The sequence below is a fragment of the Schistocerca piceifrons genome, chromosome 3, assembly GCF_021461385.2.
Source record: "Schistocerca piceifrons isolate TAMUIC-IGC-003096 chromosome 3, iqSchPice1.1, whole genome shotgun sequence".
In the NCBI taxonomy this organism is placed as follows: Eukaryota; Metazoa; Arthropoda; class Insecta; order Orthoptera; family Acrididae; genus Schistocerca; species Schistocerca piceifrons.
Genome location: NC_060140.1, coordinates 283,536,146 through 283,560,928, shown reverse-complemented (window position 1 = coordinate 283,560,928; position 24,783 = coordinate 283,536,146). Strand labels below are relative to the sequence as shown.

General features: G+C 37.5%; 1 protein-coding gene across 1 annotated transcript in view; it reads left to right on the top strand.

Moving 5' to 3' along the window:
* Positions 1–797: 797 nt before the first annotated feature.
* LOC124789728 (cytosolic Fe-S cluster assembly factor nubp1) overlaps positions 798–24,783 on the top strand; it is a 42,117-nt gene continuing 18,131 nt past the window's right edge. Inside the window, exons 1-6 of the mRNA XM_047257178.1 lie at positions 798–953; positions 13,450–13,554; positions 13,655–13,791; positions 21,236–21,304; positions 24,012–24,044; positions 24,287–24,377. Of these exons, the coding sequence (XP_047113134.1) occupies positions 923–953; positions 13,450–13,554; positions 13,655–13,791; positions 21,236–21,304; positions 24,012–24,044; positions 24,287–24,377 (466 nt within the window). The 5' untranslated portion in view covers positions 798–922. The remainder of the gene's footprint in view (positions 954–13,449; positions 13,555–13,654; positions 13,792–21,235; positions 21,305–24,011; positions 24,045–24,286; positions 24,378–24,783) is intronic.

Sequence of the window (24,783 nt, the reverse complement as noted above, 5' to 3'; positions counted from 1 at the left end):
TCCTAAAATTTATTTCTTTAGTGGTGTCCCCAACACTAAATTAATGTGACTACCACTGTTTACTGTATGTAGACCTACTAAGTGGTTGACATTTAATTTTTTTTGTAATGAAAAACTTGATTTGTTATCCAGTTCACTTACTGCTCACGAGTTTTTTGTGTCCAATGTGCAGTGCTTTCTGAAAGTTTGACTTTACACCAAGTAGATTTGGGTACTGTAGCTTTCCAGTGGAAATGCGCCTGCCATAATACACTTAGGCAGTTTCATTTTACATTATAGTGTGCAATTTAAATACCCAAATATTATATTAATGTGTGGCCTTTATGTGTGTCTTTGCAGTAGGATTCACAGATATTGCACACCTTCTCAACTAAAAATCCTGATTCAAAAAGCTCAATTTTTGCTCCATTATTGGTCATCTTATGCGCTGGTTATAATTTGCCACATTATAAAGAGAAAGAAACAAATTCCTTGTCTTCACACTGAATCCCATCCCGACGTCCACTACCACCACCGCTTCGTTTATGGTCAATGTGTGTTCCAGTTGGAAAAAGAACGGTTAAGATTTCTTTGGAGATTTCTATTTATAGATTGAATTTAATTGGACTCTTATACGAAACAGGCATTTCTATTATGAATATGTGTTATTAACGGCAACGTAACAGCAATTAAGTTCGGTATGATAATTTTTTACATGCGGATATAGATATAAAACCTTAGTACTTACACTGACATTACGCGAACGTGCCCGGAACAGAAAATGAGTTGTTACTTGTCAGCGTTTTCTGCTATTAATAGTGCCATTATTTGGTTGCCATGGCAGCAGCTACTGTGGGAGCGATCTTGTGCCACAACATTGATATCGAATGAAAACTAATCATCTTTGTGTGTTAGTGGTACCGGGTGCGGTAGTACGGTAGAAATGGCAGATGTTCCTGCGGAAGCTCCCGAACGTAAGTTTGTAGGGAAGAATTTGGGAAAATCGTACATATTTGTGTCGTTAAATAAAACAGTATTTCGAGTCACGGTTGTCACTTTGATGGCGCTGCGGCAGCGTGACGAAGAGGTTACTGTCATAAACAGTGTATCCGCAATAAGAACTCGCAAGAGTATTGAGAAGGAAGGGACATGAATCGACACAAAATGTAACCTTCATTCACGCACTTGAATGCACAATTTTCATGCTCATTGCTGTAACATTTAAAAGTAAAGAAGGAAAGTGACACCGTAGTACCATGCAGAGCATTTGTTGCAGTTCTTAAGTTGTGGTCCTTTATCGGGTATTTGAAATCCGTTGTCACGAATTGAAACGTCAGTAGTTTGGAATTAGAAAAATACCGATGAAGCATTGCCCTTACTAATTTGTCTTAATTCGTGACTAATAATTAGGTGATACCAGTCTCTTAATTCGAGATAATAATGGTTGTCATTGGGACTCTATCCTCCTTACCGATATTGGAAAGAAATGCGAAGGAAAATTGTTGACCGTAGGAAAGCGTAACGAAAATCGCACAACACTGGTAGAAACATAGCAAGAGTGGATTCGGAAATCGTTTTTTATTAGTGATTCGGTAGGATTCTTCTGTGTCAATCAATGTTATTTTAATTAAACGTCACCTCTTACGTACATGCGTTTAATATCACCATCAATTACCTTAGCAATGTTGCTTACTCGAATCGGGCACTGTGGAGAAATTCAAGGCACATCAGTGTTCCCTGATATCTGCAAAAGAATCTTTCATGGTTTTTATAAGTTGATGTCGAATGGAATGGTACAGTATGTTGTTGACTGATATGTCTCTAATTCACACCTATAAACTTGAACCAGCGAACAAAATATTTATTTTACACACCATGTAATTAAGTACTGTATGATGTATGGAAACTAAATAAACTAATTGGTGGAATAATCTCTGCAAAATTGTGCTAGAGTGTCTCTCAACTCTTCGGCGTAATTGAAGCCTTTAATACTGTTTTGTCACTTAACAAAACAGTTGTCATTCACCTAATCTAGATGTCATGCTACACTACTGATCATTTTCATCACAACAAACATTTTGTAGGGTTATGTACACTGATTTGCATCACCAATTCAAATCCGTACCATCAGCTTTAAACCTATGCTACACCTTGTACTAAAGAACAGAAAATAAATGTTTTCAATGTTCCATCATCTTTCTGTTTGCACACACGTTGTTACACATAATTACTTCATGAGTAAAAGCCAACATCTGATATTGATAGGTTCAATTAACCAAACTCTTTGGCATACTATGAACAGGTTACCAAGCTGGTTGTTGTTGTTGTTGTTGTTGTTGTGGTCTTCAGTCCTGAGACTGGTTTGATGCAGCTCTCCATGCTACTCCATCCTGTGCAAGCTTCTTCATCTCCCAGTACCTACTGCAACCTACATCCTTCTGAATCTGTTTAGTGAATTCATCTCTTGGTCTCCCTCTATTATTTTCACCCTCCACACTGCCCTCCAATACTAAATTGGTGATCCCTTGATGCCTCAGAACATGTCCTACCAACCGATCCCTTCTTCTAGTCAAGTTGTGCCACAAACTTCTCTTCTCCCCAATCCTATTCAATACCTCCTCATTAGTTACGTAATCTACCCATCTAATCTTCAGCATTCTTCTGTAGCACCACATTTCGAAAGCTTCTATTCTCTTCTTGTCCAGACTATTTATCGTCCATGTTTCACTTCCATACATGGCTACATTCCATACAAATACTTTCAGAAATGACTTCCTGATACTTCAATTTATACTCGATGTTAACAAATTTCTCTTCTTCAGAAACACTTTCCTTGCCATTGCCAGTCTACATTTTATATCCTCTCTACTTCGACCATCATCAGTTATTTTGCTCCCCAAACAGCAAAACTCCTTTACTACTTTAAGTGTCTCATTTCCTAATCTAATTCCCTCAACACCACCCGACTTAATTCGACTACATTCCATTATCCTCGTTTTGCTTTTGTTGATGTTCACCTTATATCCTCCTTTCAAGACACTATCCATTCCGTTCAACTGCTCTTCCAAGTCTTTGCTGTCTCTGACAGAATTACCATGTCATCGGCGACCCTCAAAGTTTTTATTTCTTCTCCATGGATTTTAATACTTAGTCTGAATTTTCTTTTGTTTCCTTCACTGTTTGCTCAAGCTGGTATCAATTTTTATATCTTCCCTGTTAACAGTTTATTGAATCTTGAAGTCAACAGATATTAATCTTTGTTATTAGTCAAGTAAACATCAGTGAGTGACTTTAATAGTAGACACTCTGTTGTGGAGTGTGCTCACCAGGAATGAATAACAGTGTAATTTTTCAGCTATCTGAGATTCTTGCAGGAAATTCATTATACTTTATTTAAGGGTTGTGCAATACACGTAGGCCTATTTGGTATCACCAGCTGCTGGTTAAGCATTTCTTAACTATTCAGAATAATGCAAACCATTCACATCCAAAGTGGAATGAACAAAGTTGCAAATTTAACATCTGTATGTAAAAGTTGTGCTTAAAATTTTGTATAACATCAGTCCAAGGCAACTAAGTATGAGAGCACAACTCTGAGCATGCCCAAAATAGATTTTCAGCAGAATAGAAACTGGTCATATTTTTTTAAGGTGAATGCAGTTTCCTTGTTGGCGGAAGAACATTTCACGTCACTCCGAGCCACCAAACACAAGGCTACCCAACTCCTTTAGTCATGTTACGACAGCCAATTTGACACTGACAGCTCAAAGAATTACACATATGTGTCAGCCAAGAATTCCTGGCCAGTTGTCCATACACAGCCACATCAAGACGAGAAGTGTACTGTAATTGTCTTGGTCTCTGCAGACTTGTTGTAGTAGTCAGACTTATTGTCTTCTGAAATGAACTTCTCATACTTCTGGAGTGGAGAAGAGCTGAAAAGCAACCTGAGGTACACTAACAGGAAACAGAAGTGTTACAAGGTGAAGCACCAGTCGGATATTTATCAAACTTTATGGAGATGTTGATCATGTAAGTGGTATTTAATGATTAAACGTTTATTCCATTTGAAACTGATGTCTATCATCGACATCAGTTTGTGATGATTCACCACAGGCACAAATACACACTTGCGTTCATTGTGGCGTGGATTAATGTCATCTTGGGGCATTTCTTACCATGCTGTGTTGATTCATCAATCAAGTTACTTGTGCAACTGTTTCTAGAATATTGCTCAAGTGTGTGGGACCCCTACCCGGTAGTCGTAACAGGGGATACTAAACGTATACAGAGAAGGGCAGCATGAATGGTCACAAATTTGTTTAATCTGTGGGAGAATGTCACAGAGACACTGGAGGAACTAAATGGTAAGACTGCTGAAGATAGATGTAAACTATCCCGAAAAAGTCTATTAACAAAGTTTCAAGAACCAGCTTTAAATGATTACACTAGGAATATAGTACAACCCCCCTACATATAGCTCACATAGGGGTTGTGAGGATAAGATTAGAATAATTACTGCATGCACAGAGACATTCGAGCAATCGTTCTTCCTGCACTCTGTATGTGGCTGGAACAGGGAGAAATACTAGTAAATGTTACAATGGGATGTCCTCTCTGCAATGCACCTCACAGTGGTTTTCTGAGTATAGATGTAGATGTAGAAGATTGTCTCTGCATACATTTTGATCAACTGCAGTTTCATGTGGCAACCGTGGTAAATAATACAGTTCAAGCTAATATGGATGTACCAGGCATTGGTGAAAGTGACAGCAAGGGTTCAGGCATTCAAATTCCAGAATGAAATTCTCATTCTGCAATGGCATGTGCACTGGTATGGAACTTGCTGGCAGATGAAAACTGTGTTCTGGGCTGAGACCTACCAAACTTCACAGAAGTTCTCCCACAAAACTTTCAGAGCCCTTGCGTGAGAAAGGCGAAGCTCTTGAATTCTAATCTCAGTCTGGCGCACAGTTTTAATCTGCCAGTAAATTTCATGCCAGCACACATTCCGCTGCAGAGTGAAAATTTCATTTCATTCTGGAAACATCCCCCAGGCTGTACTAAGCCATGTCTTCACAGTGCCCTTTCTTCCAGAAGTGCTAGTCCTGCAAGTTTCATGGAAGAACTTTGTGAAGTTTGGAAGGTAGGAGATGATGTAAAGCTGTGAGGATGGGTTGTGAGTTGTGCTTGGGTAGCTCAGATGGTAGAGCAATTGCCCATGAAAGGAAAATTCTGTCTGACACACAGTTTTAACCTGCCAGTAAGTTTCATTCAGATTTATTTGCCTGTTACCAAAAAGGAGGAGACTGATGACAAAAGTTTGGTTGAAGCATCAAAACAATAAGAGATTATGATTAAAGCACCCAAGAATCTAATCAAGATAGATTGGTTTTGATTTTGCTGCTGTAAGATTAAAAAAAGAATTCAGGAACATGATAGTGTTTCTACATAAAAGGAAAAAAAAAATCTAATAAAAAGAAGTGCAGATGTTTCCACTGGAAACTCACCTCTGTAAATTTGGTCTGTATCATATAGCTGTAGATGTAAAGCACTACCAAATTATGGACCAGCAACCTCTATTGGTGGGCAATATCTCCATGGATATTCAACTGATCCAAATTATTGACCAGAAGCCTAGGGCTGTAGAAAAGTTGCCATGAATATTTTGTACTTGTTCCAGACAGACATGACTCTTAAGAAGGGTAGTCATAAAGTTTTAAACACCACATCTAAAAAAGAAAGTTATAAAGTTATTATTTGTTTGTAGGTAAATGTCGGCAGTCCTGATGCCCATTGAAATCACTGCAACACTGACGTGGACCACTGTTAGAGGAGCCAAAACGAAATGGCACATCCTATTAGTGAAATATAGATGGGAGTGGCATGCTAAGGAACTGTGGGGCAGGGATTTCAGTGTGTACCAGGACTGCAGATTTACCTGCAAAGAAATGAAAAGTTAATTACATAATTTTATTTTTGCAAGGTAAAACTTTGACTACCTATGTATGAGGGGGTATGTTTTATCACAGACAGAATTAATTACTTCAATGATGACTCAGAATTCAGAAATATTAGGTCTGTTTCATGAATCAGTGCAGCAACAAAGCATTGCAGGAAATGTAAAAAATCCATTAATAACATTGTTAAAAGTAAGTATAAAATTGTTTTCTACACTCATCTCAAAGTTGTTACCAGTTTTTCTTTCTGGAGTTATACAAGCACACACAGAAGTATTTGTACTCATAATTGAATGTTATATGTTTTCTAGTAGATTACTGAATTACTGCTCTCACATTCTTGTAAAGTTAAAAATAATAATAGTAATAAAAAAACATCTGAGTAGTTTCAAAGATTCTTGAGGTAAGTTTGGCATGTGCCCTTTGAGTGCTGCTCCAGAAATAGATGGTGACTCTGTTTTTTTTTTTTTTTTTTTTTTTTTTTTTCGCAGCAGGTCAACAATTGTAACACTTCCACATCCACATCAAACTGCTTATTTTTGCTCACATTTCGACTGTCCATCAGCTGGCTGCTTGGAACTGGTTGTTCAAAATTTTGATTATTGCAGCTAGCATGCCAAGTGTATAGACATAGTGACTATTAATGCTTTATGCCAAGATTGGAGTAAATCATCACATTGAGAGCTGTCTTTAATTTGAGAAATTTTAGGAAAGAGAGCATTTCAGACCTGATTTTTAGATCTTTCTGTTATAGTGTTTTAGATGAACTCCATAGTTTTAACAAAGCTCAAAACAGGATGACACTGTCGGCTGCTCAATGGTTTTCTCTGACTGTGCCATCAGGATTTGCTTACCATATATGTCATCACGATTTCTGTATCAGATATTTTCAGGCTAAACTGGGAATTATCCTGAAGGCACTGGAGCAGAATATATGGGAAGAAATTCTCATCTGCTCCAACTTTCTTAATGCTCCTCAGGCCTTTCAACCAAGTGTTCCCAACAGAGAAAACTAACCAGAACATACAACAATCATTTCTGATACAATAGAAAAATAAGGAGTTTACATTCCACTGGGTACTGGGACACAGGGAATTAGAGTAAATGTGCAAGCTTGTAGTGCAGCCATGAAGTTTAATCAGGTTACAAGAGTTAGTAGCATATCAAGAAGTTCAGCATAAGCTAGACCACACACTTAAAGATGTTGACAGGGAAAATTGTAACGGCTAATGTCTTGTGGTGACATATTGTTCCTATGTACACTCATTTCTTAGGTATGGGATTCTTTTCTGGGGCTCAAGGCACAAAACTGAGACAGTTTTTAAACCACAGAAAAGTCCATATTAATAATAATTGTAGTAGTAATAATAGTAGTAATAATAAGTGAAAAGGCTCATTGTGAGGAACTATTTAGAAACTTGATATCCTTACTGCTCCAAGTGAGTGTATTTACCAATGTGCATATCAAGGAAAACATTGCCGCGCCGGATTAGCCGAGCGGTCTTGGGCGCTGCAGTCATGGACTGTGCGGCTGGTCCCGGCGGAGGTTCGAATCCTCCCTCAGGCATGGGTGTTTGTGTTTGTCCTTAGGATAATTTAGGTTAAGTAGTGTGTAAGCTTAGGGACTGATGACCTTCGCAGTTAAGTCCCATAAGATTTCACACACATTTGAACATTTTTTTGAAGGAAAACATTAGTAAGTATTTCACTAATAGTTGTGTACATAATCACGGAACTAGTCAATTTGGGAAAAACAAATAAAAAACTCAATACTTCATTTTCTATCAGAGTGGGGAGGGGGTGAGTCTTATATGACAAAAAATGACACAGTCGAATAGTATATCCAAGCTTAACTAATTACACATACTAAAAGCTCTTGTGCAATAAGAATTAATGGTTTTCTAGAGTCACTAATGTGCCAGTAAATCAAATGTTTTCACTAAAAAGACAATATTCCAAGTATTTATGAATTGTGTTGGTATGGCTACAAGTGATAAAGGAGTGGAGTATGTAGGCACAAATGTGCTTGGTTTTGCTGTGGGAGGCATGACCAGGAGGCAGATGACTAATAATCAAATGCCATATGACAATCACTTACAGTCAGGTGTGGGTATAATAATAAAGTTATAGTCAGTCTGAGTGTGAAGAGGAATTGCTATGAAGATTGTTCAAGACAATTCATCAATACTTTCTTTGAGAAAGGCAAAGGAATGACTGTAAGTAAATGTTTGTTACAAAAGTATGCCAATTTCCTCAATTTTACTATTGCAGTGTATGAGGTGCAACAATTTTTTTTTTTTCTGAAAGTATTTTGGCTTTATTCAGGATTCCAAAACACCATATTATTTCCCACTTTTTTTGGCTACAATACCCTATTTTTTAAGACAATCTCTATTCAGTGTGATGGCCCTATACCATCTTACTGGGAGGGCATGTATGCCCATATGGTACCACTCTGCTGTTTGATTGAGAGTTACATCTTGCTGCAGCAATACCTCGCCATCATCCACTTACTGCTTCCCATGGAGTGCGTGCTTTATTGGATCAAACAGATAGAAGTCTGAAGAAGCAAGATCTGGGCTGTAGGGTGGATGAGGAAGCACAGTCCAATGAAGCTTCATGAACTCCTCTTGGATGCACAGAGTTGGGTGAGGCCCCGCATTGTCATGGAGAAGGAGAAGTTTGTTTACATTTTTGTGGCAATGAGCAAGCTGAAGTCATTTCTTTGATTCTCTGAATGTAGCACAATACACTTCTTACTTGATCATTACACCAAGAGGGAGGACATCAAACAGAATAATCCCTCCAGTGTCCCATAAGACCATCACCATGACTTTACTGACTGAGGGTGCAGCTTTGAACTACTACTTCAGAGGAGAGGTGGTGTGGTGCCATTCCATGGATTGCCTTTTTTTTTGCCCAGATTTGAAGTGCTGAAACCCATGTTTTTCGCCTGTGATGACGTTCACGATCAGCCTCATAACAACCAAGTAACTCTGCACGGGTGGTTGTTCGTTGCTCTTTATGGTCTTATGTTAGGCAGCGAGAAACCCAGTGGGCACACAACTTTGAGTTCCCCAACTGGTGGACGAGTGTGTCAGCACTACCAACAGAGATGTCCAGTTGTACAGCGAGGTTTTTGTTAGTGATCCATCGATCATCTTGAATATGAGTGTCTGCACATTCCGACATTGTTGGAGTCACAGCTGTGTGTGGCGGCTGCCATGTGGGAGTTTGGACAGGTTTGTGCGACCTTGTTGCATTGATGACAGGCACCCCGCCCACTTACTCAATGTGCTTTTGTTCATTGCCAGGTCTCTGTAGATATACAGCAAATGCCAATGAATATTTGGGATTCTGTGGTTTTTGCACTAAAAGAAACTCGGTGCAAACAGTCTGCTTGGAATACACATCCATTACATGCGACACTTTGAAGGCTACGTATAGCATTGCCATCTATCAGAATGTCATGAAACTGTATGGCATGAAGGGGAATATCCATGATGTTCCATAACAAATTCTGCATTTTTTCAGCCAAAATTGCCCAAGAAAAAAAAATGTGTTGTATTACCTATTGAAGGCCCCTCATAGTAGAACACCCACGTTGTAGGAATTTATCGACTGTTTTCTAAACTGATCTAAGTATAGCCTATTCTCTATATATTATTTTCCCTTAATTCTTCCCTGCAAAAAGGTGTGGAACATATTACGTAAGTCACAACACACTGTTGATAAATTTAGTTGTTCATATTGTATAACTTTTATACTCAGTAGTCACAAAATACATTTTAATCCATGCTTAAACTGGCACACTTTAGGATTTTTAAGTGGCATTGAAATGTGTGGTTTGAGGCATCTGTAACGTTGCAAAAAGTAGTTTTAGGTTCTAATTTTTTCAACGTCTGTCAAGATCCGCTTACGATCTATACCTTATCTATTGAGTCCCCTCCCTCCTTCCCCCAATAATTTAGTGGTGGTGACACCTGCACCTGAAGGGAAGATTTTGAATTGACAACATTTTTACTTTAATATGACTAATTGCAAAGAGACTGGAAAGGAATATGAGTTCCCATTTAGTATTCATAGCTCTCCAGAAGGAGTATGACAAAGTGCCTCTGAAGATACTGCTTATAATCATTAGGGGGAGTGAACACGAAATACATATGTTAGAAGTATATGCAACCTATAAAAGTGTGCAGAATGTGTAATCAAAGTGGAGAATAAAATTTCGTCACAACCTTTTAGAATTGCAAAAGAATTAAAACAGTGATGTTGCTTATCTCCTACGTTGTTCCAAGATATACATCCAGAAAGCCTTAGACCTGCTGAGTAGAAAATGTTCAGGAATGGGCATGCATATAACAAGGATCAATGTTTGTACAGCACGTTCTTTGCAGATGATCAGGTAGTGGCGCCCAGTGAAGAAGATAATACATGCTATGCTAATAAAAATATTATTTACAAGAACATGATAAGTGGGGAGTAAAAGTAAATTTTAAAAAGATTGAATACTCATGCAGTAGAGAAAATGTAGAAATAGTAATAGTAACACATAAAGGCTTGTAAAAAATGTAAATATTTGTGTAGCATCTCATTGGCAGATGGAACAAGTAATTGGGAAATACAGCAATGAGTAGCCTATCAGAAAGCAGCAATCCAGAAGCTAAACCCTCTGTAATGATCTTCTCAGATAAGTTGGAGAGTAAAGAAGATGCTTGTACTGGCCTGTGGATGTCAGTGTTGGGAGCTTACTGGAGAAAATAAAAAAAAAGTTGGGGACTAGCTTAGAAGTTTGTGTAGAATATCTCGGCGAGACATTATAAGAAATACAATGATTAGAGAAATGACGCAGACCCAAGAAAACATCACAGATAGAATAGAAGTACGGTAGCTTGCCTGGTATGGACATAAAGTGTGAATGCCAGATGCGAATATGATCTTGACTTACTGTCCTCCGGGAGAAAGGCACAGAGGAAGACCAAAGGTTGCCTTATTATATGGGATAAAATATGCCATGAGAAAAAGGGAAATAAAAGAAAGTGAGGAAACATCCAGAGACATAAGCTGATGACGACAGATATGTAGGGCAAGGAAGTTAAAGTTGGAAAAAGGAATCCTGGCTTATTAGAACCTTAGGAAAAGCTTCTAGAAGACATAAGGCAAACTAATATGAAATTTTTAGAAAATCAAGAATGTTATCAAATTTGTACAGGCAAAAAAGGCTGATTCCTTCGATTAGACTGCGGTAAAGTACAGAATCAAAAGTATTTGCTGGATACCTATCTGAAAGAAATGTATATTGCTTATCAAAATAGAAATTGACCTATAGTCAAATTCTCAAAATTTTAAGTTCAAGGGGAGGTGTGACTGTAGGTGCAGTAAGTTTACTCCTTATGTAAAACACATTAGAATATGACATGATTGGCTGTGGTACCACCACCACAGTCCAACACGAATAATGTCATTATTTTTTTCCCCCTTTTTCTTTTCAAATGGCAAAAAGCCAAATTTTTGCTTGTTAACTCACATGAATCCCAAATGAAAATAGTGTTTCTGGTAAATGTAAACACACAGTTCTGAACCTTCAGAAATGGATTTATAAGATTTAAATTTATAAGTTTAGCCTTTTATAAATATGAAAAATGGATGGTAAATGGTCCAAACAAAAAGAGAATAGAAACTTTCGAAATGTGATGCTACAGGAGAATGGTGGATATTAGATGGGTATATCAGATTACTAGTGAGGTAGTACTGAACTGAACTGGGGAGAAAAAAAAATTATGACACAACTTGATTAAAAGAAAGGATCAGTTGGTAGGACACATACCAAGGCATCAAGGAATGGTCAATTTGGTTATGAAGGGAAGTGAAGGGGATAAATATTGTGAAGGGATACCAAGGCTTTTCTTTAGGTTCAAGTGGATGTAGGTTGCAGCAGAGATGAAGAGGCAGACCATGCGCAGGGTAGACTGGTGTGAAGAACTGCATCAAACCAGTCTATGGATGAAAGACCACAACAGTTATAAAATTAGAGATTTAGTTTTTATGTTAAAGATTTGCAAAATTTAGTACATAAGTTATTTTTGGTAACTTAAAAGGCTGCTACCATAGTGAGTGTATTTGTAGGGAAGTTCATAATTCACCGAGTGGTAAAAAATAAAAACTTTCAAGTTTCCAGTACTTTTCACTCACCTTTATCCCGTATTAACACATGGGGAAAAATCATCATGACAAATTTTTTCAGCCATTTTAAAGAGAGATTCACCAAGGCTATTGTTTTGTGATTTTTGTTTATGTTGCTTCTATATTCTGTGCAGAAAATAATGTCAGGATGGTAAATTGTAGGATCTTATCTCTATTAATTCGAAACAATGCCTTGCTGAACATGAATGATTATTTTGTATGTTTTTATTTCTGAAGAAAGTGAACCTTGTGAAAATGGCTCTAGTTCCCACATGCAGTTACAAATGTAATTGAAACTCATCAGAAGTTCATGCCTGCCCCCTTATGTACACTTGGTACATATTTCATTGAAACTGAAGATGGTGAGCTAGGGCTTCTTTCAGATTGGGTCACTTGACACAGAATGACCCAGCAGTAAGTTTAACTAAGAACCGGACCCCTATTTAAACTAACAAGAAGACAGATGTTATACTTAACTGACAAAGTTATGCTTTGTCTGATAAGTGTAAGCTTTTAGATTGTAGGTTTGCAGAGGGGCTGGTTAACAAATTTTTCTAATAAATGATCAGACGGCAACTTATTACTATTGTAATTTTTAGCATATCTTTGTTCACCATTGTTCAATATGCGCATATATGTGTCTTTTACAAATTTAAGTGGAAAATTTAGTTTCTTATCTTTTTATCACACTCACCTGTGTAGGCTTTTTTGAAGGAAGATCAATATCCTTATGGTGATCTGTTCGTATAGGTCACACAGTGCATTAGAATGCAAGAGAGGAAAGTATTTCAGATTCGGATCAGATCCGCACTGTGGATTAACAATCATTGGTCTGGTACTCTGGACAGTCTAAGTATGGTTTTTATGAGTGTCCATTTGCATTTAGTAAATGCTGTGCTGGTCCCCAATCTCCGCCTCAGAAAATATGATAATACACAGAACGAAGTTTACATGGTCCACATACAGGTGACGAACACAACTTCCCTGCCTTAGATTAATTCATGACTATGGCAGCAGCAAGGGCATCCAGCCCCAAATAATGAATAAAATAAATTTGCCAAAACTTGAAAACAACAAATCCTGTGCCAGGGGATAACATGCAAGGAAAGAGGGAGATAAAAATTCCTTTGTCGGATGCCCAAAATCATAACATCTGATAATGGCTGACATGCTATTTGTATTTGAAATGGCAAAGTAGTGTTCTGATTTACAGTTATTGATCAGAATAGGAAAGAGGAATGTCTTCCAGTGTTAATAAACTTTAGTTGTAGTTCTTTATAATGTTCAGTCTTGAAATTATTTAATGATCTCTTTTGTTTTGTGACAGACTGTCCTGGGACACAAAGTGAATCTGCAGGCAAAGAATCGGCCTGCCAGGGTTGTCCCAATCAACAGATATGTGCGTCTGGTGCGGCAAGGCAGCCTGATCCAGGTTATTAATGATCTTTTGCTACATATCAATAAGTTCCACAGATGAGTTACAAGTTTTAAAATGTTTTTAGAATATAACACATTTCTTTATATTACATCAGGTATTGAACTGGTTAAATCGAGATTGTCATCAGTGAAACACAAGATTTTGGTGCTGTCTGGAAAAGGAGGAGTTGGAAAGACAACATTCACATCATTGTTGTCTCGGGGTCTAGCAGTAACTAACCCTGATAGGAATGTAAGTTTTGTTGAAGCTCCAAAATTGCTTTGATAACTAATATGTTGCCACTTCCATTGTAATGCTAATTTATTCCGATTCCTTTTTTTTTTTAAATAGTACAGATGTTGTTTATCATGTTACATTTTCGTACTTTGTATGAAATATTTTCCTGAAGCTGTTGAATACATGTTGCTAAGAGATGGATATATTTTTTTATGTACAACCTTAAATTCCTGTTGCTTGACTTATGGCTGCCAGTAATTTCACCGTGGCTTATGAAAGTCATAACTGAATGATCAGCCACAGTTATACCTTATCTCCCATAGGATCAATGCGAATTTTGCTGCTAGTAATTTTTAAATAAGTAAGTGTTAACAAACTGTGGCTCTAAATGGTATTCAACTACATTGGTCTTGGAAAGGTTAATATCTTATAATAGTAAATGATGATATGTGAAGTCAGCATTTCAACTTATATAAAAATGAATTTTTAAGTCTTCATTTTGTGCAGGATAAGTGTTAGCAATCTGCATTTTCATTTGCTTCTTTTTTATAAAACATTTCAAACCATTTTAATTTTAATTTCTGCAGAAATTTTTTGAATAATTAACAGACAAGGAAACTTCATATGTCTTGTTGTGGTCGTATGTAACTGTACGATTTAGCTTCTTATGTGTACTAGAGTGGAAAGAGTGTCTATGGGATATGGAAGAATGTAGGACACAGCATGACAATTAGCAAACTTAAAAGAAGTTTGTAGAAAAATAGAATAAGAAAAGAAGAGTTCTACTGTTGAATAGTAGCTATGGGAAGGGTGAAGACCAGTAGCTACGAGAAACATTTGGTTTGGGCCAGCAGTTCACAAATTATGTGAAACCAGTTGGTAGTCTTTGCAAGTTAGCAGAAAACTTATTTAGAGCTTATGCACTATGGCTTTATCCACTGTGATTGATAAATTTCTCTGAAAGAAGGGCAGATTTAGTTGAACTGGTCCAGAGGAGACAAATCTGATTTGTGTGACACAGTTTCAAATGCATATGATGTAAGTTGTTAGTTGGCAGCAGTATGAGGTGATTAGTTGACATGTGTAAAAGAAAAGGAAACAACAGCTTTGTATGGCCAGTAACAGTTTTGTTTGCAAGTTTCAACAGTTGAGCATATCAAAACCTGCTTGGTAAATAACTTTCACATCATCACATAATACTTCTTTATTTTTGATAACCCATTTTTACAGACTTTGCTGTCATCTTCTGGGTTATAATGTGGTGCACATACATGGAAAAATCTCCTATTATGGCTTTATGCTGTAATTCTTAAGAAAAAATGCTTTGTTTGACATTACAAGAAAAGGAAAAGGAAACTGTTCATTGTATTGTCAAACAAATATTTTTTTCTCAAAAATTATGTCATAAAATCATGAAAGGAGATGTATTCCATGTATGTGCACTATGTTACAGACCAGAAGATGAGAGCAAAGTCTATTGAAATCGGTTGTCAAAAATAAGAAGTATTTATGCAATCTTGGCTATAGAAAGTCTTTTACCAAGTAACTCAGATCACTCCTTGTTTCTCAACATAGAAAATTCAGTCAAAACCTAATTGGCTTAAGTTTAGACATAGTACACATTGATGTTAATATCTGGGTTAATGAGTTTAAATATGGTCACGGAAGTTGACATTTGTATCTACTGGACAGTTGAAATCATCACATAGAAAACATTTGAAAAGTTCAGGATGTGGCTGTGGAAGATAACAGAATGAATGGTCACCAGATAACATAGGCATCTGAGCAAAAAATCCAGTAAAAGTTATGTATTGGACCTCCCTTGCTTTTTCAATCTGGCACAGATGTAAGCATTAAACTTCATTACCAGTCAATTTATTACCAGAAACAGATTTTCTACTTTCACATTTGTTGGTTCACCAACTCACAATCAAATTGTCACCTTCTTATCTAATGTAGACCTTGGGCTGTGCAAGAGATCAGTCTGTCTCCACAACTTAGATTTCAGGAGGGGTCCAATATGTAAGTTTGACCCAAATTTTTCATAAAATGCTGACTTGAAAAAGCTTCAGGTATACTGGGTACCATGACTACTGATCAATGATTAAAAAGGCTGTGGATGCCATTTCTTACTCACAAAGACAAGGGAGGGAAGTGTCACATTCTCTGGTACATGGACAGATGGGACTTTGGGGAAATCAGTTGCGTACTCCAGTGAAAGAGGCATGCAGGTTACTAGAGATTTCTGGGACTTATATTCGATCGGAAGAGTAACTGGTGGCCGTAGCTGGAAGAGTTTAAATTAAGAGATGTATTTTGAAGTGCCACAGTAACTCAGCTGAGGGGGCAGACAAGTCTTTCATACCCAGATTTTTTTATAAGATGTTAGTTAAATCCTGTGTGGACTATGGCTATAAAACTCATGGAATTTTTCAAACAATGCTAAATCCATGATGGATTAATGACAGTAATATGAAACAGATACTAGATTGTCATTCACAGTATAGTGGAGATGTTGAGTTGCAGACAGATACAACAAAAAGACTGTTAAACATGTGAGCTGCAGTTGCTCGTGGTCCAGACTCTGTGGCCAGAGACAGTGATCATGTGTATGTGAGTTGTGCTTGTGTGTATGTTGTCTCCTTTAGAAGAAGGCTTTTTGTCCTGCCTGTCTGTGACTCAGCATCTTTAACATATAGTGAGTAGCAATCTATCCTACTTATAATACTGTCATGGAGTTGTTCAATCTTCTTACCAAAGAATTTTAGGTAGTACCTTCGGTGATGGAATTAACCTGGTGATAGGTGCCCTTAGAACTACTGATATACTCATTGTACACATAGAAGCTGGTAAAACACCACTTTCCACGTGGCAGAAATTGCTTTTGATGTGACATAATTATAAGGTTGAGTTATTTCTACTTTCCACCAGCTTGAATCTCATTACTTGAACACCATCAGAGCATGTATTTATAAGCTGCAGAACAGGAATATTGTGGGTTAGTACTGGACTACAATCCAAAAGTCCAGAGTTCAGATCTTACCCAGGTTTAAGCTTCTTTCTGACACTTATTACTTTTTTCACCTCTGATGATGGTTTGTTTACATGGAAAGTGCCTAGTTGCACCATGGCTCAGGGTTTACATTACTGTCCTATAGCTGTGTGGGTGCATCAAAGGAAAGGTAGGAGGGAGCTGGGGTGATATCTCCACCAAAATGACTGTGTCTAAAAGAGCACTGTGATGAAACTTCCTGGCAAATTAAAACAATGTGCCGGACCGAGGCTCGAACTCAGGACCTTTGCCTTTCGCGGGCAAGTGCTGTACTGATTGAGCTACACAAGCACGACTCATGACCCATCCTCACAGCTTTAATTCAGCCAGTACCTCATCTTCTGCTTTCCAAACTTCACAGAAGCTATCCTGTGAACCTTGCAGAACTGGCACTCCTGGAAGAAGGGATATTGTGAAAACATGGCTCAGCCATAGCCTGGGGGATGTTTCCAGAATGAGATTTTCATTCTGCAGCGGAGTGTGTGCTGATATGAAATTTCCTGGCTGATAAGCTGTGAAAAGCAAAGGTCCCGAGTTCGAGTCACAGTCCGGCACACAGTTTTAATCTGCCAGGAAGTTTCATATCAGCACACACTCCGCTGCAGAATGAAAATCTCATTCTGGAGAGCTCTGTGATGGTCAATCAGCCTTGGTGCTCGAGGACAGGTTTACATTATAACAGTAGTGAGCCCTTTTGGGATGAGAGCAAAGAAGCATCTCACAAATCTAGATGCAGGGAACTTGAATGTTTTACCTTAGGCCTGTAATAAAAACTTAAATTTCGGGGACCCAGGATGCTTTTAAATTTGTCAGAATGCAAGAAGTCTTTCACTCCAAATTATGCTTTAGACTTGTGCCTTGAATTACAAAACAACACTAAAAGTTTAGGTTCATTTGTATTGATGAGCCTGGTGATGAGAGATAGTTGGCTGCTCAACTGGTTTTCCACGATAGTATCTTCCAAATACACCCTCCAAGGGGATGCACACTATTTTGTACACAGTTTTACTCAATCCTGAAAGAACTGTAATAGTTGGGATGTGACCAAGATCTTCACAGTATTCAACAGATGCATCCATTGAACAAATTGATTCCGAACAGTGTGGCCAGCTTTGTCTTATTGCAGTGAAATGTTCCTGGGTACCCGCTCATATGGGAAGAATGCATGGGAATGAAAATAGTGACACAGATGCCAGATGTACTTGTGGGGGGACTTACTGTAATGCAGTAGGCCATTCCATTGCATGTTATTACCTCACAGCTTAGAAGAATGCCCAACCCCCTTCATTGATCAAATGTTGTGAAAAGAAGTTCGCACTAGCTATCTCTGTACAGCCACAATTAAGCGCATGCCAGACACGTACATTAAAAGTGCGAGTTGTGCAGAAAAAATAAGTTTGCATTAGTATACCAGTATTCTTCCACTTCACATAGTGTTAGAACTGCTTCCTCAATTGTCATTCAGTGTATATCAGATGGGCTGACTCGCCTTGTTGTTTGCAACTGCGGTGTGTGTGTGTGTGTGTGTGTGTGTGTGTGTGTGTGTGTGTGTGTGTGTGTGTGTGTGTGTGTGTGCGCGCGCGTGCGCGTGAATATTGTTAAGTATTAAGAATGGTTAGTTACTGTTCTCCCCTCTCCCCCCTCAACCTTTTCCTTTTTTCCCCCAAATATAATATGAAGAGAAATGTTCACAGTTATGCAGGTATCTGCATAAGGAATTATTCTCCAGTAGAACATTTATAATTATGAAAATAAGGTGTTCTGTATTGACATTGTAGTTATGTATTACCCTTCTGTTTGGTGTATATCTGTGTGAGATAGCAATCTTTCTGTCAGGAGGCAAATTGTGTGTGCAGTACCACCCAGTACCATTCACAAGCAGAGGTGCTTGTGTCACCATGTCCCATCTCCTGGCTCTTATCTTATTGATCTGCTGCTGTTTGTGGCTCTGACAGCCTTGGCCTCTGCCTATGAAATCATACTTCTTTGTTGTTATTGATCTGGTGCTCTTTGGTGTTTAGCACACATTTGAAAGTTTCTTTTTCTTTTAATTAAACTTTATACAATCATTCTGCCATTTCCTCATTTTATTTCTTTTTTAAAAAGTGCTTCATTTTGTCATAACACACAAGCATTTGATCATTCAGCTAGGCACACTACAGTATTAACTCAAAGAATTTTTTTTAGAAGTAATAAAGAAAGACAGAAATATACATAAAGTGCTGTAATTTTCACTTGGTCTGTATTGAAATGCTATTTAAAGTTTTTAGGACAAGTAAGTTATGAAGATACGAAGGAACAAGGCATCAGAAAACAAATCAACAAAAAAACCTTTAAGGATTAATGGAGAATCTAAAGAGACTTATCTGCATTTTTCATTTGTATGGCATACTTTTCTGAAAAAGAAAAATTTGATACCTTCAGATATAACTTTGTTAGGAAGTTTTATCTGAAAGTATTTGTCTGGAGAGTGTAGCCTAGTATGGAAGTGAAACTGTGCAGACAAGAAGAAAATAGAAGTTTTTGAAATGTTGAAGATTAGATGGGTAAATTGAATAACTAATGGTGGGATACTGAGTCAGAAAGAAGAGCTTCATAGTCATGACTTGATTACAAGAAGAAATAGATTGATACGACACATTCAGAGGCATCAAGGAATATTTAATTTTGTAATGGAGGAAGATGTTTCATGGGGGTGGGGGGAGGGAGGGTTGGGGGGGGGGGGGGGCAGAGGGGAGGAGATTGTGCTGAGATTAAGAAGCTTAAACAGAATTTACTAGTGTCAAGAGCTGCACAAAACCAGCCTTTAGACTGACAACCACTTCTGACAGCTGATGTTTTTGCAGTGACACTCATTATTACGGTGTTTGATTTGAAATATAATATTTGATATCAAGAGTAGTTCCTCTCACCAATGAGCAAGATGTTCTATAGCAACTGCAGTAATTAGTTAATGCACTCTGACATGTTTTTGAATTTTTTGTTGTAATTTTGTTAATCTTTTTGATTGGTGCATTCAAGTATACAATAGTTGTAACAAAGTTTTGCTTATTTTCTTTTCTTCTTCTTGCAGTGACATGTGGATGTCATTTGTCACTGAGAGTTACTGACATGCGTGTTGCAGTATTTAATTGCCTCTGTAATGTTAGCCAGTCACCTAAGTATGTGTTAGCATTCTGGCGGGTCTTTTTATTTTTATTTTTGGATTAGTTGATCTTAAGTCATAAGAGCAGAAGGGATGGCAGCAGACAATTCAACAGTTCAATTGCTAATCATAATATCGTTGGTTGTTTATTCATCCAAAAACCATTTTACAGTTTGAAGTTTCATTATAAGGGATACCAGTTTGTCTTCCTTTGCCTGTAGTGGCTATTTCCTCTCCAACACAGAAAAAAAAGTCTGTTGTCTCTGAGAATCTCTTTTTAGTTGAGGTCTCTGGTGACAGAAGAATATTACTCTATCTGTCAAAATCAATTGCTCTTTGGTAAAAGTCACCGTATTAAGTCCTTCATGAAATCTCTCTATGCATTAATTAGTTGTAGTTTTCATGAAAGCAACACACTGATCAACTATCTGCCTTCTTACATAATGTTAACTATGAATAATTTTTTTTGCACTTCATTTTTTTCCGTTTAATTAAAAGTGAATATTTACACATCATTTTTACTTCAAGTCTCTCAGCTATAATGATAAAAAAAACTGTTTTTTTTTTTCTTTTTACAATACTGTAGTTGAACTAGAATGATAAGGAATGCAGTTTCATTTTGTACCTTGTCTGCGAATCTCTCACCATGTTTCCACATTTTCTTAAATGAAAAATCCAGTTGCTGGAGTATTTTAGTAACTTAGCAATGTAGGGAAAAGAAGACATGTCAGTCACAGCCTTCGCCAGTAAAGAGAGAGAGAGAGAGAGAGAGAGAGAGAGAGAGAGAGAGGGGCGAGCACACCGCCCCCCCCCCGCCCCCCCCCCCCCCCCCCCCCCCCCCCCCACACACACACACACACACACAACACACCGCATGCGCACGCGACTGCCAACCCTGACATTGTTGATATTCCTATCTGGAGTTTCCATTGTTTGGTTTACTTTAGTAACTCTTATTTCAAGGAATGTACTTTGGGAAGGTTGCTGTTAATAACTTTCATGTTCTCTTGTACATGTTAGTATCTTTTTCTGTATCATTTTGCAGGAAATGTAATTGTGATTCTGATACCTAGAAAGAAAATGGAACAGGGCATAATGTTGAAATAATTCATTCCTTAACTATTGAAAATGCAGGTTCAGAAGTTGAGACTCAAATACCTTTACTCACAGTAGACAGTTTTCTTTGTGATATACTATTCATCTATTATATCATCATAAATCATCTACAAATATAATCAAAACAAAATTTCATTGATTTACAGGTTGCTGTGTTGGATATAGATATCTGCGGACCTTCCATTCCTCGAATAATGGGGGTGCTTGGGGAACAGGTAAGTTTCGACTTTGTTTCGTCAATTGTTCTCTACTTATATATCACAGGAAGTGGTTCACGTACTCTAGTGAACTAATTGGGTGAGGCAAAGTATAGACGTTATGGAGGAGGAAGATAGATATGAAATAACAAATGTTATGAATAGATATGAAATAACAGATATTAATTAGTAAAATTTAGAAGTTTGTCTCTACAGCTTGGTTGGCGTAAAATTTAGTTTTTACAAGTAGCATAACTAACACCAAATAGTTACTACAGCTATGGAATTTAATACTGGGTGTCTAGTTTATTACACAGTGTCCCATAATCAGAATATAATTAATAGTATAACGTGAATTACAATATAACAATGAAATTTAACAGGAGCATGTTTGGTGTTGATAAAAAGTGTAATGTATTGCAATATTTATTAGGGATTGCCACCCAGTCAGTACTGTTTCACTTATCTTAGCCACAGTTTTCGTTTGTGTACTAAATATTTGTATTGTGATTTGTGATAAAGGATATGTGAAATTTGTAAGCCGCTACATACAGTTTTTCAAAGAAATTTGGTTTGTCAAGATTACACTTAGTGATACTCCATTATCCTCCATATACATAGACCATATTCACTGTCTGCCATAGCAAGCTTGTTTTTAATATCTGTCTTTTGAATTCTGAAGACTCATTGGTTAAACAACAGAAGCACTGCAGTACAACTTGACTTGTTGATTTTATTAGTACCTTTTTGTCGCACATTTCAATATCATATATCACTAAACAAATGCTTATGAGCAACATAACTTCTCTATGAATATTGTCAGAGAACACATTAGAAAGAGAAATTCTAACATTAAAAACAAGAATGTACTGGGCCAAGACAACAGTCCATGAAAGTTCACCTGCAAGAATTCAGATGGTAGTGCTGCAGGTGCACAATGACAGTTGCCACCCATATACTTCTGCATTATTTACACAGCAACTGTCACATCCCACATTGTTGATAGAAATGAATATGGTATCGTGTACTATTACAACTATGGCGATTAAGCTACATATCTTGCAACTTGATTAAAATGTAATGGATGTCAGGGGATGTTGATGGTAAAAAATTACGTATTTGAAAATCTGAATAAACTTTAGGATGCAAGGAACTTCATTCTAATAAGATTTATCTTAAGGTGTGTCTTTGCTCTGTGTGTTTGTAAATCACTTTGATACATGGAAGTTTCCAGTGCTTGTTTCCAATGGGACAGACAGAAAGACAGCCCACACGAGATGGCATTGTTAAAGTTCTCTGTTGACCATGTCATTTTGAAGATACTTCTGTTGCTGTAAAAGCATAGTGGCATCCTGCCTGCTTATGAAGACTATGAAACGAGAGTATTTATGCTGTCAAATCAGTAATGATTTGGTATTTCAAAAGCAAAGATTCATGAAGTTGCTAAAGCTGTGACATCAAAAGCTTAGGTTGTTGTTGTTGTGGTCTTCAGTCCTGAGACTGGTTTGATGCAGCTCTCCATGCTACTCTATCCTGTGCAAGCTTTTTCATCTCCCAGTACCTACTGCAACCTACATCCTTCTGAATCTGCTTAGTGTATTCATCTCTTGGTCTCCCTCTACGATTTTTACCCTCCACGCTGCCCTCCAATACTAAATTGGTGATCCCTTGATGCCTCAGAACATGTCCTACCAACCGATCCCTTCTTCTGGTCAAGTTGTGCCACAAACTTCTCTTCTCCCCAATCCTATTCAATACTTCCTCATTAGTTATGTGATCTACCCATCTAATCTTCAGCATTCTTCTGTAGCACCACATTTCGAAAGCTTCTATTTTCTTCTTGTCCAAACTATTTATCGTCCATGTTTCACTTCCATACATGGCTACACTCCAAACGAATACTTTCAGAAATGACTTCCTGACACTTAGATCTATACTCGATGTTAACAAATTCCTCTTCTTCAGAAACGCTTTCCTTGCCATTGCCAGCCTACATTTTATATCCTCTCTACTTCGACCATCATCAGTTATTTTGCTCCCCAAATAGCAAAACTCCTTTAGGGTGTTCAAAATATGACGTGGTGAGTTTAGTAATGTACCTTTCTGACTGTAAGAAACCTCTATATGTAACTGGTTGGACTATGGAAACAATGTCGGCATAGAACATGATTTTGTGAGAGGTCCCTCCATCTACCTCTTTCCCCTCCCACCTCTCCGCACCCCCTGCCTCCCCCTCTAACTTCCTTCCATCACATATCGTTCCTCGAAGGGACATGATGTCCTTCCCATTCCTTCCCTAACCTGACCTAGTGCTGCATCTCCTATGGCTGAGATGTTAAATCTAGTCACCTTCCCTTCCTCTACATTCTCTCCCCTACTCACACTCATAAACTATTTTTATCACTAAAGTGCATCACGGTACTGTTTTAAGGCATCTTCTACAATCTTTACACTTTGGAGACTATAACTACATTAAAATAACTTCGTGACTGACATTTCAATGTGCCGAGTGGTGTGCTAACTGTATTGCCTGTTTTGTTGCCACGTGCAGAACCATGTCAGGTGTTGCTGGCTGCATGTCAACAATGCAGCCCTCAATCACTGCATTCTCTCAGTCACAATGTTTTTTTATTCAAGGTGCAGGAAATATTTTACTATATTCAGATGTATTCTTTTTTTAATTTTTATTTGCCAGTGATGCAGCACTTGTTCCTTTTGTTTATAGGTTCATCAGAGCCTCTCTGGGTGGTCACCTGTGGTGAGTATTTATTCTGTGTACAACGTAAATGAATTGTTAGATATGCACTAAGTTATTAATGTCTTAAATGTTTATACTGTTGACTGACATACAGAAGAATGGAACTAATATATTTCACTCATTTCTTTCTTTCATGTTTTTAAAAGAAAAAAAGGAAAAAGTTTTAATTTTTGTGTCTGAAAACTGATGTGCACATGTGCAGTATTTCTTGTATGACTCTGATGCATTTACATTTTTTCAGTTTTGTAGATGACAATTTGTCTGTCATGTCTATTGGATTCCTTTTGGAGAGTCCAGAATCAGCCATCATATGGAGAGGCCCAAAGAAGAATGGTGAGTTTAACATGTTTGGGCATAAAAGTAGAACTGGGATGAAAGTAGGAAACTGGTTATTGACTAATATGTGAAGCTGATTTGATATAGCCTGTGGGTATGTAATTGAAAATAGAAAGCTAATATAATTAATTTTTGATTTACCGGAATCAGTTATTCTCATGCGATGGGTAACATTTCAGTATGAAATAGGTATGCGGGAAATAAGTGGCAAAGCATTCAACCAGTAAGCAAGAACCTATCATGTGAATGTGGATTCCCACTTGTAATTTTGTTGATTAAATGATTTTTTTTAGAAATCAATCAAAATGTGTCAGAAAAGAATAGCAAATAATGCACGTTTCAGTTTTAGCTGTAAGCTGTTTGAGAGCAGATATGCCAAGATTCTTTACACCTCGTATCTTGG